General features: G+C 43.1%; 1 protein-coding gene across 1 annotated transcript; it reads left to right on the top strand.

Moving 5' to 3' along the window:
- The first annotated feature begins 750 nt into the window (after positions 1–750).
- Positions 751–6858, top strand: LOC125708050 (probable G-protein coupled receptor 132). The gene is made up of 2 exons (XM_048975544.1): positions 751–848; positions 4654–6858. The coding sequence occupies exons 1-2, from the start codon at positions 836–838 to the stop codon at positions 5685–5687; spliced, it is 1047 nt and encodes a 348-aa protein (XP_048831501.1). The 5' UTR covers positions 751–835; the 3' UTR covers positions 5688–6858.
- The last annotated feature ends 7491 nt before the right edge of the window (positions 6859–14349 follow it).

The raw sequence follows: 14349 nt of genomic DNA, 5'->3' as shown, positions 1-14349 counted from the left end.
TATATAATATGAAGGAATGCTTAATGAGATATGGATGTTATATAGATATGGTACACTGCCTGGCCAGAAAAAGTCACCGCTTGAATTTAAATCACCGGGAACTTAAAAGCCAATAATAGCACCTTTATTAAAGCTTAGCAACGTCATGCAGCAATAAGGTGAGGTCAGCTGAATACCTGAATTTACCGAATGGTCAGGTTATCCCATCGATGGATGTTTTCTTACCTAAAGGCATAGACATATTCCGGGATGATAATGCCAAGATTCATAGGGCTCGATCTGTCAAAGAGTGGTTTAGGGAAGAAGGAATCATTTTCTCCCGTGAATTGGGCAGCACAGAGACTTGACCTTAGCCTCATTGAAAGTCTTTGAGATGTGCTGAAAAAGACATTACGGGGTGATTCAACTCACTTATCATCAATGCAAGATCTTGACGAGAAATTAATGCAGAACTGGGTTGAAAAAAATGTCGAGATGCTGCATGAGCACATGGAAACAATGCATTAACGAATGTGCACCACAATCAAAGTTAAAGGCTGTCCAGCAAAATATTAAATTGTGCGACTTTTTTCGTGGCCAGGCAGTGTATAAGGGCACCTTCCACATACACAGCAGAAACATTCTGCATGAAGACTCTAGGTTTTAAAATAGAACAGTAATTGAACAAGAGAGCAGTAGCGCGACTGTCAATCAAATCACTTTAATAACACGGTGAAAGTTAGAAGCTCCTCCCTTCGCAGCGAGCGCGGACTGACAGCCAGTGCGGGGACAAGGAGCTCCCCCCCCCCGCCAAATATGATCAGCACCCTCTCAACCCAGAGAGTAACGTCTATGCATGTACTTCTACGGTATGGATTATTTTTCTTAATATTATCTTGGTCTAAATAGCATTATACCGATCGTTATTAAACTTTAGATCTGTTTGTACAATTTGTCGCTTGATGCGCTGCCGCATTTACGACACAGATGCGTCGTACCAGGTACCAGTTGGCGAGGGACAACAGTTTTAAACAATATATGTGGTTAATATTTATTAATTCTAATTCTATTGTAATAGTGTGTTTGGATGCAGATGTTTTAGGTAGACCTTCTTTTAATAGAAGTGTAAAGTCAGGAATTATGTAGGCGAATAGAAGAAGCTTTTTTCTAATACTCTATTAGAAGAACAATAATGTAAGTAATGAAGTTATCCCAGGGACAAACCGAGCCGGTTAACGCTTATGCTGATAGCAGAAATCCACATGCTGCTTAATTATTAATTATTCTAATATGCGAGCATAAAATTACATTTAATATTTTATTATAGACCCTTTGTAATGGACTTCACTCTCGTAATGGACAAACTCATCGAACACATGCTGACACGTGAATTAAAATCACTTCTTCGACAAAGATACATAGAAACAGAAAACCTGTTTTATAGGATACATTCGCTATTTGCATTATCGAAATATTTTTGTTGCTGAGATGCCGTTATATCTACGCGTTTTCGATTCCGCGTCTCAGCTTATTGTATTTTGGATTATTTAATGCTTACAAATTTTATTTGTGATCAAACTACAGGCACTGCAAAGTTTTAGCTTGAGTGTAAGGAGAAAGACTTAACAATAGACAAGAACAAATACGGGGTTTTACGTTATTATGCATTTGTGCCGTGGTCGAAATGATCCATTCGAAACGAGGAACTAGACAGATGTGGTTGCGCTTAGTACCGAAGATGGGACACACAGTTACAGCTAGCGTGCAAAACTGGAGAAAACGGCAGAAATGATGTGGGTCGAAAAAACAAAGAGGTCACGATACTTTCTATTCCGTTAGAACGCGCCTGTCGCAGGAAGCGACACTTTTAAAGTCTCTCTTGCGTGCAATCCTCCAGCTTTTTTTTTATAATTAAATTGGATCAACGGAACAGGTTCATATTTCTTCTCTGCTGTTAGACATATTTCTTGCGATCGTGATACAATGTATGCAAAAGTAAAAGCGAGAGACCTTTTATTTTAAAGGTATGTCGCCCACTATTAAATGGGTTAACTCCTCCATATATGACATAACTAATAACTGGGCTTTCCCTGTAACCTCTGAGTAACATTTCAGACCACAGTAGTTCCTGGAGGGGTTTTCATTATATTAGAAACTGGGGGGAAATTGAACTACTGACTAAACGGTAGAAGTGGTTTTGAATTAAATATACTTAAAAGTGATCGTCGTAAATCGTTTGGGCCAAATGCGATTCGATTACGGTGCATCTGCAGTCTTCGGAAGTCCAGATAGGACAATTATTGTTTCTTCCCGTTATCTCGAGATCACGACTCATATCTTAACTAGTTATCTAGTGACTAGTGATCGTTACCCAGTAGTCTGTAATTATGTCCTGCCGATAACGTTTCAAAAGTTAGTGAGTTTAACAGCTCATTGTCTTATTGTAATGTTCGCTTTTATTGGAATCTTAATTGAGTGCCATGTTTTAGTTGTTTAGTTTTTCTCAATACTATGATCGAACATGATCATTGGCAAGCTCTGATAGGCCTACTGCAATTTCCAAGGGCATCGCTGTTTATTTTTCAGTATGGGGGGCCAGGGACAGAGTTACTCAGAATTACTGAGTCAAATTCATCCTCTGACATGACCTCGTATGTATACCTATATGTAGGTCGCCCATCTGTTTCAGTATTAACTGTATGGATTTGTTTATGCGTATGCAACTGAAATCGTCTGCTAAAAGTTTGCTAAAATCAAAAGTCTTGGAAAATATTGGGTGGGACAGACGCCACTGTTTTAAATATTGGGTGGGGTGTGTCCCACGTGTTTCCCCCCTGTCCCCCGTCCCCTATGAGTAACACCTGCTTGTGACAGTCCACGACAATGATGCGTGGCCAGCTAAGCTGCTAAGCCTGCCACGACATCATGGCGAAAATTAGCCGTGATCTCGAGGTAAGATAATCAGATCGTTTTCTTGTGAACTTGAGATAACGTTAATCTCAAGATCACAAGAAAGATCGAATTATGATGATGCGTGTTCACTCTGAACTTTCCTAGTTCTCGGCTTCTGTGAAACCGTATAGAAAACAATAAATACCTAAAGAGAGCGCTACCTGATTGGCCACTTACACTTAGGCGAACTAATGGCTGGGGAACCGCATGGGCACAGATACTCTGGGAGATTCAGGGGCCAGCACTTAGTAGTCGTCAAAATTTAACCATCAGTTTACCATGACGCGCAGATGCATATTTACTCCCCACTTCGAATTATATTTTGGATACTTTTTGGTTGCATATATTTAATAAAATATTTGCATTTTTACTTCCAAAAGGCTTTTGTCTAGTTTTCCGTATTTGTTTTTCGCCACGGTGCCTTCTCACAAATTTGGGAGCTCACTGAAATTCCAGAAATGACTGATTTAAAATTGATATTGTCTTATTGCATTTTTCTCTGTGTTCTCTGCTGCTCCACGCAGGATTACATCACATTGGATAATTCTACCATACAGTTGTCATACCTTCCCTGCTACCAGAAATTATGGAATCTTCACCCTGGCGTGGTTTCATCTAATTGGATTTGCTTATTTTTAATCTGGGTGATAAACACGAAACATCACGTTTTAAATGTCAGTAGCGTTTGCATAGCGACACATTTATAGCAACATCTTAGATGGGATGTGAAAAATATGATGTGGTTGCAAATTGGAGGTCTGTGGGCATCCCGATATTTCCTGTCAACATTGTGCACCTCTGCTTTCAGTAAATATCTGTAACTACTGTTGAAAGGTCGCTTGCATTAGTGTATTTGTTGGGCTGCAACGTTGTGTTTGGCTGCGTGTGCATGGACCGTTAAATTGCATGCTGGTGATTTTTTTGTGTTTTGGGTCAGCAAGGAAAGGTTTAGTGAGAGAAGCACAATTTCCATGTCTTTTGTTTACAGACCAGGAAAGAAGGAAAATCTAGAACATATCGATGGTGCAGAGCTTTAAATAGCTGAGGGAAGACAGTCGGGCTGGGATGTATTTAGTCATGGGTGACAGATATCAGTCTGTGTTTGACTCAACCCCTCCAACAACAATTTAGGGAACAATTTAAAACATTATGAGAACCTCCTAACGACATTAGATGGTCATTCTGCTAACCTAAGCCTGCTGGGTTCAGATATGTTCTCTTTGGGCTTGAAGTGAAGCTATAGATAGAAATCTTACGGCAAAATATTGTTTGTGTTGCGCGAAATTGATTCCAGAAACATTTTTTCAGACAGTGATGGCTGGGCAGCGTGGGTCACCTGACTGTGACTCGCCTTCCGAAATGTTTTGTCTCTGGAAAAAAATGTTAGCAAACCAAAAGCACTTTGGAAACATTATATCCAAAGATCAGATGCACCATGTCTCATAGCTCAAACTGATCATAATGTTTGATGGGGTTCTCGGTTACAAGATCACCAGCCAGTGTGTGGCTTGTGAATTTTATGTGGGAACGGTAGCATGGATGTAAATCTCTGTGGTTGCTACTGACTGTTAGGGTAGAAGATAATTGCAGGAGTATCGGGACAGACCCACAGAAGCACAGTGCCTTAAAATAAGATTGCTTCTTCTAATGACCTCTTGCTTACTCATCTTTGCGTGATTTTCCCTCACTCTCATGTCTGTTTTCATGGACAACGTCTTGCAGACACCATGCTTGAGATGACTGTGATATCTCCGAATCAGACGTGGCCCAACTGTACGCTGCCATACCGGGTGGACAAGATTCCGCTGATTCTGCTGTACAGCTTGGTGCTGATCATTGGACTTCCTGCAAACGTGGCTACTGTATACATGACTTTCCTGCAGGTCCGACGCAAGAACGTCCTGGGCATTTATCTTCTGAGCCTGTCGCTGTGCGACCTCATGTATCTGTGCACCCTGCCCATGTGGGCCGTGTATGTGGGCAAGGAACACAAATGGCCCTGGACCTCGTTTGCCTGCAAATTAACCAGCTACATTTTTTTCAACAACATGTACATCAGCATCTTCCTGCTCTGCTGCGTGTCGGTCGACCGATTCGTGACGGTGGCCTATGGTCTGGAGTCACGCGGCCTGCGGCAGCAGAAGCTGGCTGGCGCCGTCACCTCGTCGATCTGCCTGCTGGTGGCACTTGTCCACTTGCCTGTCTTCACCATGGCGGAGGGCGAAACAGACCAGCAACAGTCCTGCTTCGAACCCAGTCAACCCAGCCTCACCGTGACTGGCTTCAACTACGCACGTTTCGTCATCGGCTTCCTCCTCCCAGTCGCTATCCTAGTGGTCACCAATCGCCGCATCTTCGCCAGCATCCAGGCCAGTGAAACCATCCACGCCAAGCAGAAGTATAAGATCAAGTGCTTGACAATGGTGGTCATTATCTTCTTCTTGGTCTTCTTTGGGCCTTATCACCTTATCCTTCTGCTGCGCGCCGTTACCTTCCACATCCCCCAGTTACGGTACGACTGTGACTTTGAGGTACGGGTCTACACGCCTTACACCATCTCCCTGGGGCTATCTACTGTCAACAGTGCCATGAACCCCATCCTCTACGTTCTGGCCAGCGACAACATCCGAAAGGAGATTCGCCACGGCCTGGTGGCACTGGTCCGCCGGTCTATCCAACGTCACCAGACTGACAGCAGCCAGAACAAGATGCAGTCGTCGGAGGCAACCCAGGGCCAGGAAAACCCCAGCAGCTGAGGTGGCAGGGCAAATTGAAACAATTGCTTTTTTTCAGTGGCAATGACAACCGCTCTGCTGTACCTGGCAGTGCTGTACCACTGCTACCAACTAGTGGGAAAAATATGGAGTATTTATAAGGTTACGAACTATCTTGAAGGACTAATAAATGCAGTGTGTGGCCCAGTGGACTATGCCTTTTAGCACCAGCCTCAGCACACATGTGGGTCCTTGAGCAAGGCCCTTAGCCCCCAGCTCCTTGGTTGCCCCAGTGGTTGGTTGCCCTTCGTGGCCAGCTTACTCTCACCTACAGAGAGCAAGTTGGGGGAGGTGTAAAGAGAATCTCCATGTGGGAATCGATAAAGTATCTATTACAATTTTTTAAATGCACTTATCACATAATGCTAAATGTGACAAGTAGTATTTAAGATTTTTATTGGAATGTGGTTAAACTCTTTCAACAGAGTGAGCCCGCAGGGCAACATAGCTATTTAAGTCTATGTTATGTGAATGGCTCGGCACCCAGGCACTCACAGGCTCAAGGTGTAGGTTATGGTAACTTTATTCCAGGCATAATACTCTTGTTTTTTTTAGTGCCTTTCTTGGGGGGGGGGGGGGGGTTTATTAGACCATGTTTTCTCTACCTGAGGCTTTACACAGCATAGCTCTCTTTGGATCGGTATGGTCTCACTCCTCAAGCACGATACACAGCTGACTGGAGAAGGAGTGTGTAGGACTTGATGCCAGCAAAACCTTAACTAGGAGAAGTGGTGTGGTCATGAACTGTGGCAATGCGATATTTCCTGCACTTTCGTGCTGTGTCACACCATTCTGTGGTCATAACTGTCAAAATATCTTATTATCGTCATTTAAAATATTTGCATTATTTTTTGAATAGCACTGAAAAAACAAAATTGCTTCAAGTGTTTTATTTTATTTTTACATGTGAATATAAACTGTAATGCATAATTTGTCATTTCATCTGCTGGCAGAGTTATTGGTTTTATATGGGTATTATTGGTAATTCTGGTCTGACCAGTTAAGCAGCAATCTCTACAAGGCAAAGTATGCTTGTGGTTAGAATTTCTGCCGGCATGAATTCAGCTTTTAAAGCATTAATTGTTCATAAGCTATTATGAAGACACCCCACATCTGCTGTAATAAAATCCGATAATGCTTTAAAAACACAAAATTTAATGCTTCCTGTAATTTAGCATGAATGCAAATCATTTGCAGCTTTCCGAAGTGTATTCCTGGATTTGTAGACAGTTCAACCACATGATGCTGCTAGTGCCTTAGACTTTTATGAACAAAACAGTGAAAACTGAGTTGGTGCAAGTATGCTGTTCATAAAAAAATATTGTATTGTCGTCCATTTAATGTTAAAAGTCAAAGGGCGTGACAGAAAAGTCATCTTACCCCATAATTTCTCTGTCTGGTGCACCTGGGAGGAGAACGTGATTGAGGTTAGTCACTATGTAAAATGGTCTCTTCTGTTTTGGTTTGGAGTTTGTCTGCAGAACTTTAACATGCGAAAAAGTGACTAAAAGACCAATGCAAGAGACTGAGAATATAGTTTTGAACATAACAACTAGAATAGGTGTCAACAGCTCTTAAAAGCACCTGCGGTCGCTTTTTCGGAGTGTTTCTGGTTAGCGATTGGCAAGTGATGTTTGTGGGTCTGTGATGAGACTCGTCACGCGAGCAGAAAAATCGTGCTTGGCGCACTGGGTACGAAAACGTGGTGCGACGTGAACCATCAGTGCTGTTTCTGAAATTAAAGGCAATGACATTTCCACCTCCGTAGGGAAAAGGGTGGAAGAGCTTCTTGGGTGACGAGCTGTGCAGGTGTGCTGGTTAAAGTCTATTAACAGAGCCATAGATGGAAGCACTCCAGAAAATTTGGACCTGCAATTGGTATGGAATCCAAAACACACTTGCGCATGAAGTCCACGTGGTCCGTGCATGCGCATGAGTGCCCTGCATCATGAATTTATGTCTAGGCTCGAGGAAGCGCTACGTGCGTGAGACAACTCGGGGGAATCAAAAAAAAATTGACAACCTTACGAAACTGAGACTTGTTTTTCGCGTTCAGGCCCCAATCCTACGTATCTACTGCTGACAGAAAAAAGGAAATGAACACCACAGGAAACAGGAGCCAGTGGTTGTTCTCTCACGTTCCTTCTCTCACGTTCCTTCTTCGGATAAAAATTTCTGTTTACGCAGGACACATGGGACATGCTGAGGACATCAACTCCACGTCCGCAAAGAGTCTCAGCGCACGGCTACCTGAATATATAAGAGGGCACATCTTGGTTCTCCTTTTGCGGTCTGCTCCGGTAGCACGGTCGCTACAGGCTCTTGCTGGTTAAACAAATTCTACCGCACTGTAGGAGCTGGGGTTGGATGCCGTCGATGGGAAGTGTGGTGTCCTTTTGGCAGAATCATGAATTTACAAAAGAAGGGCGCGTTTACAGCGCAGTTTATTCCTAAAACTTAGCGGACGTGCCGCAGACTTTCAGACAGAAAAAAACAAAACCACCATTCTCAGTCGCTTTGACTCTTCTACGGGGTGTATTCTGCCACATGCCTAAACCTCATGACAGTATGGCGGTTTTTTTCATAAGCGTGGGCACCATGAAAGTATATCATACTTGGCCCCCAAACCAGAACGATCTAATTATGTTCCAATTTTTTAAGGCCCCGTCACTTAGGGGCCCTTGGAATCATTTTCTCCCCCCCCCGCCATCCTTTACTGTGTCTCTGTGTATAACTGCCTACATTTTTGGCTGATGCTGCAGATCTGACTGCTTCAGGCATCGTATAAATCTGTAGTATTATGTTGCCGTTATAATTAGTATTACAATTTGGCAGCCGTTTTCACACATGAACTCAGGTCTGGATTTCCCTTTCATACGTATGACACGCAACTGGAGATGAGTCTATGCCTACTGGAAATACTCTGGTTGGTTTAGACGAGGGGTGGTATTTGGGTTAGAGCCTGCAGTGTTCAGTGTTTTGGTAACAGCACAACGAAGACATCAATTCTATATGTATTTGGACATATCGGCCACATCAGCAAAAAGATGTAAAAAGAGTATGAAGCAACTATGCTATTTGCACAAATATCCCATCGGAGGAAGAGCTGCAGCCTTTTAGATCTGCGTCCAGCAGCAGCATAAGAAGGTGTTTGTATCCTTACGTTTTTGCACCAATTGCACGATAGAAGCGTCATTAACCTACTTGCTCACCGCAAATTCTTCGGACAGTTTCCTGCTCCGTTCACACATGGGGGTCGGCCCAGAACTTGTACTAGGGAGCTAGTAGGGTAAAGTGTAATGTTCAGTATGACGTTTACGTTCACACATGCAGCGTCCCCAGGGAATGTGTAGAAAAGCTCAGCATGATTGTGCATGTATGGCAGGGGCTAGTGATTCAAGGTGAGTGCCTCTTACTGCGACCACGATGACTTCCTGTTCAAACTGCTGCAACCCCAAAGGCAAACTGCTGCTTTCTTCAAACGCTATGCTGTTGGGCTGCTCCCACTACCGCCTGGCTGCCTAAGGAGAATATCAGAGCTCACGCTGCGGCTGTCTAAGTCCAGTGCCACGCTTTAGCTGCCTTTGACCGCAAAGGGAAACAAAGCAGCTATCACTGTCCATCACCCAGCCGAATAAACTTCGCCGGAAGTCACTGAACCTGCTGGTGTAGACGTGCGAATTAGATGTTTGTCTGCACTCTTACAGGTTTATGCAGTATTAGTGATAAGCTAACAAGCAGCAATGCGTAAGTCTGCTGCCAAACAACTCCAGGGACCTTGTAGCACACTGCTCCTATAGTATTGCTGCTGTACAGCTGATGCAGGGAGATATGTTTGGAGAAACTTACTCACTAATAGTGGTAATTGATTTATTAAACTTTGTCACTTCCTTTGTTCTTCATTTACAATATACGCAAATGTGCACCTCTTGCACTGAGCCCAATGCCCACAAGTGTTTACGTGAATAAACATTCCAAATTCACACGTATAACTTAACACAGCTAACAGGTAGTTTGAATCCCCGTTCACCAACACTCCAATAGTGAACACATGTGAACAGGTAATTGGCCCTTTACCCTGCCCATGTGACATGTCATGTGACCCACAAATATGGCTTCTGCAGCCCCCAACACTTCCACTAACTTGCCTAGCAAGCCAATGGAAATCCTTGCCCAGAGCGGTGAGTGCCAATGACATTGCTCACCAGTGATATTGTTTGTGGCTCATTCGTTAGCATGTTAAGTCTATGTGTGGAATTTGTCCAAATAAGGAACAGAAGATGATGACAGCAGACATGTGCATTGGTCAGTATACTTTATGATCCCAGAAGAAGATGGTTGGTTATAATGATGTAAGACAATGAGGAGAATTCAGACGACTGGGAGACTAAGTCACTCAACAGTAAAAACCTGTGAAAATCGCCACTGAGTGACTGATGAAAGTGACAGATGTGGACAGCTGACATGATGGCTCTCTGCCAATAACTATCTCTGGACATAATGATACATTATATAACCAGGGTCTGATAAATCACTGAGCCGATGGCACCTGGACATGAGCCAGGGTTTTGGTTCTCACACCAGCTTGCTCAGGCCATGAGGGGGGGGGGGTATTTGCCCTCAGGTTCGTCACAGCATGGGGATCCGCTGCAAAATTTATCAAGGGGGACTGATCAGGGTGGCAAATTTTACCAAGTACCTGGTAAAGGTTTACCAAGTCACAACAAATGATCACATACAATTTGCGACACCCCCCCCCCCCCCAGCTGAGAGACCCCTCCTCCACCTTCTGCTCACCCCAGTGGCCACAGCGGAAAGAGAGAAGCCTGAAAACATCAGGCTGTCTGTGAATCTCTTTATAATTGCAGCAATTCATCGCCTCAGCACGTAGGATCAAGTAAACCTGAGGTCCCCCATGCCCCCCCCCCGGGGGCAGCTCGGGTGGGGTGCTGTCAGGATAGTTTGGGTAACAGGACAATGAGGAAATAGAGAAATATCCATATGTCCTGGCTCATTAAGACTGTGTACGTTATGCTGTACTAGACTTACACCTCCGGGAATGACTGTCATGCTATTTGCAGGGTAGCAGTGCAGAGCATGGATGTTCTGACCAGGTGGACGGGCCCATTTTGTTACGTAATGATTGCGGTGAGGAGAGGAAGAATGCGCGTATATTTCTTCCTGTATCTCCTGCAGTCTGACACTGCAGCTGCCATCTTGAAATGTGTGAATAATCAATACACAAACAAGCCCGGCCATCCATACCCTGAGTCTAGTACACATCAGCCTGTCCCTTATCTAGATGCAGTTGCTGTGTAGTCATGCATCTGTAAAAAAAAATATATATTTATTTCCAGTTGGATCATTTCCAAAACCATACATAGTATAATCATTTGAAGACACCTCACTGTGACGATCAGCGGTGACCGGGTGATCGCTCTGGTAGGCAAGCGGGCAGGAAATAGGCGAGCAGGCGGAATACGGGGTAAACTGGGGATTTATTGAGGGACAGGACAAATGAGAGTAACGGGCAAGCACTGACATCGACGAACATCAATGACAGACACTGAACTAAGACATGGACTCAGACAGGACTGATTGAAAATAATTGGACACAGCTGGGTACGATCAGGGAAGCACACATGGATAATCAGAGGGCGTGGCACACACGAGGATCGCACGAGCCGGGTATGACACTCACAAGTCGCAAGAAAAAGTTTGAACCATGTTTGTTAGATAAGCTTGCCACCTCAAAGGCCAACCCAGCAACATATCTTCTTTGTTTGGGACATCATAGGACATTTTTTTCAGTCAAACATTTAGAGTAAGCCCTGTGTGAATGAGGGCTGTGATTAACAGGGACGGTAATGATCAGGGGGTACGTCATAAACCACCTGAATCAAGGTTTCAGTCTTGAGATCTTTCGGATTGTTGTAGCCAGAGGCGGATTGATGCACAAGCATCTCAGGATATAGCTTAGGCGTAAGAAAAGCGAAAGAACAAATGTTATGGATCTGAGGTCAATTTAAGGTGAAAATTTTCTATAAACTATTAAATTAAATTAACTGGCAGGTAATCAGGCCTGCAAGTGATATCTGAACGATTTCCATTGCCGCTGATGTCCACATAGATCGCTCATGGAATTCCTCTTTCCTACTCCTGGAAATAAAGATGTGGACTTAAATAATGGCACAATTTGCAGTGATTTGAACCTTAGTAAAATATTCTCCCAAATTTTGCGATTTGAAAGGGAACATCTACAAATGTCTGCGCAATACAGGCAATAGTGGCAGATTTAACTGTTAGTGCCTTTCAACCTCTAACTGCCTCATTAGTAAATCCTGACAGTATTTTAAGGCCATCCATCCATCATAACTTAATCCCAACTGAGGTCGTGGGGGTGGGACCAGAGCCTATCCTGGGAACAATGGGCGCCAACCATCACACCAAAGGCTGTGCATGCAGGGCTAATTTAGACTCACCAGTCAACCAGCCCTGCATGCTCTTAGACCTTGGGAGGTAACTGGAGCCCCCTACAGAAACCCACATCAACACAAGGGAAGTGTGCAAACTCCACACAGAAAGGACCCGGGACCAAGCCCAGAACCTTCTGGCTGTGAGACAGCAGCGCTAACCACTGCACCGCCGTGCCACCCTTATTTTTAAGGCCTAAAGAATGTCTTCACTGGTGCAAACCAGTAGCAAATCTGGCCCCTAGTTGGTTTCACCGTCTTATTATTGAAAGGTCTGCGCTGAATGGGAGGCCAGGCCACCGGGAGATCTGCCGGTATTGCCGATGGCCAGTCCAGGCCTACAGTTGATGGTATGTGGGAAACTTGTAGATACCTGGCAAACCCCTTGAAACTGGAGAAAGATGCATATATTATTTCAGGAATGTGAATTTGTGAACTTAATTCCTAATTTACATGAATGATATTGACACCAATATATACAGTAAACTGGTTAAATCTGCTGATGACACTGAGGTGGGTAGCGTAGCAGATACTGGTCTAGCGGCACAGAGGGTACAGTGGGATCTTGATTTGATTAGTGACTGGACGACATGATCCAAGTATATAATATTCTAACAGGTCTGGATGCTGTTCAACCAAATAGTTACTTCAGTATTAGTTCAAATACAAGAACTCCAAAAGTGTAAATTAGTGGGAGAACATTTTAAACTGGGTTAGAGAAAGTACTTCTTTAAAAGAAAGCTAAAACCCTGGGTTCTTTTAAACCAGAGCTAGATTTTAACAACTTTAAGCTATTAGTTGAGTTTTCCCCGAACGAGCTTCATGGGTATCGACTCCTTTGTAAATTTCTTGTGTTCATAAACTGAATTAGGCCAGTAAAGTACCTTGCTCTACGAATGGATGAAAGACGTCCAAAGAAAAGCATAAGGAAGGCACAGGGCTCACCATACCACGTAGTTTATTTATTTATTTAACTTTATTATTAGATTTACATACTAATGTGCGTTGAGTTGAGCCAGGAATAAAGACATCACTGGTCACGTATCATTAGCTGATATATAAATATATATCGGTGGGCGGTCTTTGAAGTCTGTCAGAAGTCTGGGTCTCTGGTCGTCGACATACACTTCCGTTTTTCGCAAAATTTAAGTCTCCCCACAAAACATTACAGATGTGCAAAACAATTGTATATCCTTCCTGTCATAAATTCTTATTGTGTATAACTGCTGCACGTTTATCTGTTTCAACTAAATCCGACATCAGCCAGTTCAGCTATTCGCTCTACTTTTTTGAAGAAATACTGTTTATGCAATACGTATGGGGAGAATAGTTGGCAATAAAAATCTACAGAGACACGTACACCAGTAAGAACTGAGTTTAATCTGGTCTGAGATCTTTTACATTGATGGAGCAAAATAGCGAATTAGACGGAATAACTTAGCGATGTAACAGTCATTACAAACAAATGTGAAATTTGTAACAGAAATATAGTATAGCGTTCTATGTATGGAAGAGAGAGAAGCATCATAATGGGACTCATATAGCCTCTTTGTTTAGTAGACAATGAAAGTGGAGCCTCGCCGTGTAAATCTGGACTACGTCTCCCTCTACTGGTCAAAATGAGCAACAAGTAAACAAATGAAAAGACATGCTTTTACAGTCCCGTTTAGTACATGGAGTGTTAAGTCGATAAGATGGGGAGAAATAACCAACCTGTTCTCGTTTTACTGTACTTCTGCAACACCTTAATTTGTATTCTTCAGTGTTTCCTATCAATATGTCAGTCAAGACATGTTCGGTGGTGTGACGTCACAGATCTTCTGAGATCTTCCAACTTCAGGAACATTTATTAATTTGTGTGTGATAATTTAAATACCAGTATAGGTCCATGGCAAATTGTTGATTCCATTTAAAAAGTAAATACCACGATAGACGATACGGTTCCCTTGATATGTCGATTATCAGGTCTACTGAGAATAAAATTATCCATAAAAGAAGGAGTAAGAGCAGGAAAGACCTCAGGTTCGTAAATAATGCAAATTTTTTCTTTGGTCTTTCAACGCTATCATTTTTATTTTATTTATTTATTATGTGCAGGTTCGACATTAGTTTCCACTTTGGGCGAGGTAGATTAGTAAGTAATCTATTTTTATGTTACACTGTGCATAGAG

Source organism: Brienomyrus brachyistius, chromosome 14 (genome assembly GCF_023856365.1).
Source record: "Brienomyrus brachyistius isolate T26 chromosome 14, BBRACH_0.4, whole genome shotgun sequence".
In the NCBI taxonomy this organism is placed as follows: Eukaryota; Metazoa; Chordata; class Actinopteri; order Osteoglossiformes; family Mormyridae; genus Brienomyrus; species Brienomyrus brachyistius.
This window is presented reverse-complemented; position numbering and strand designations above follow the sequence as displayed.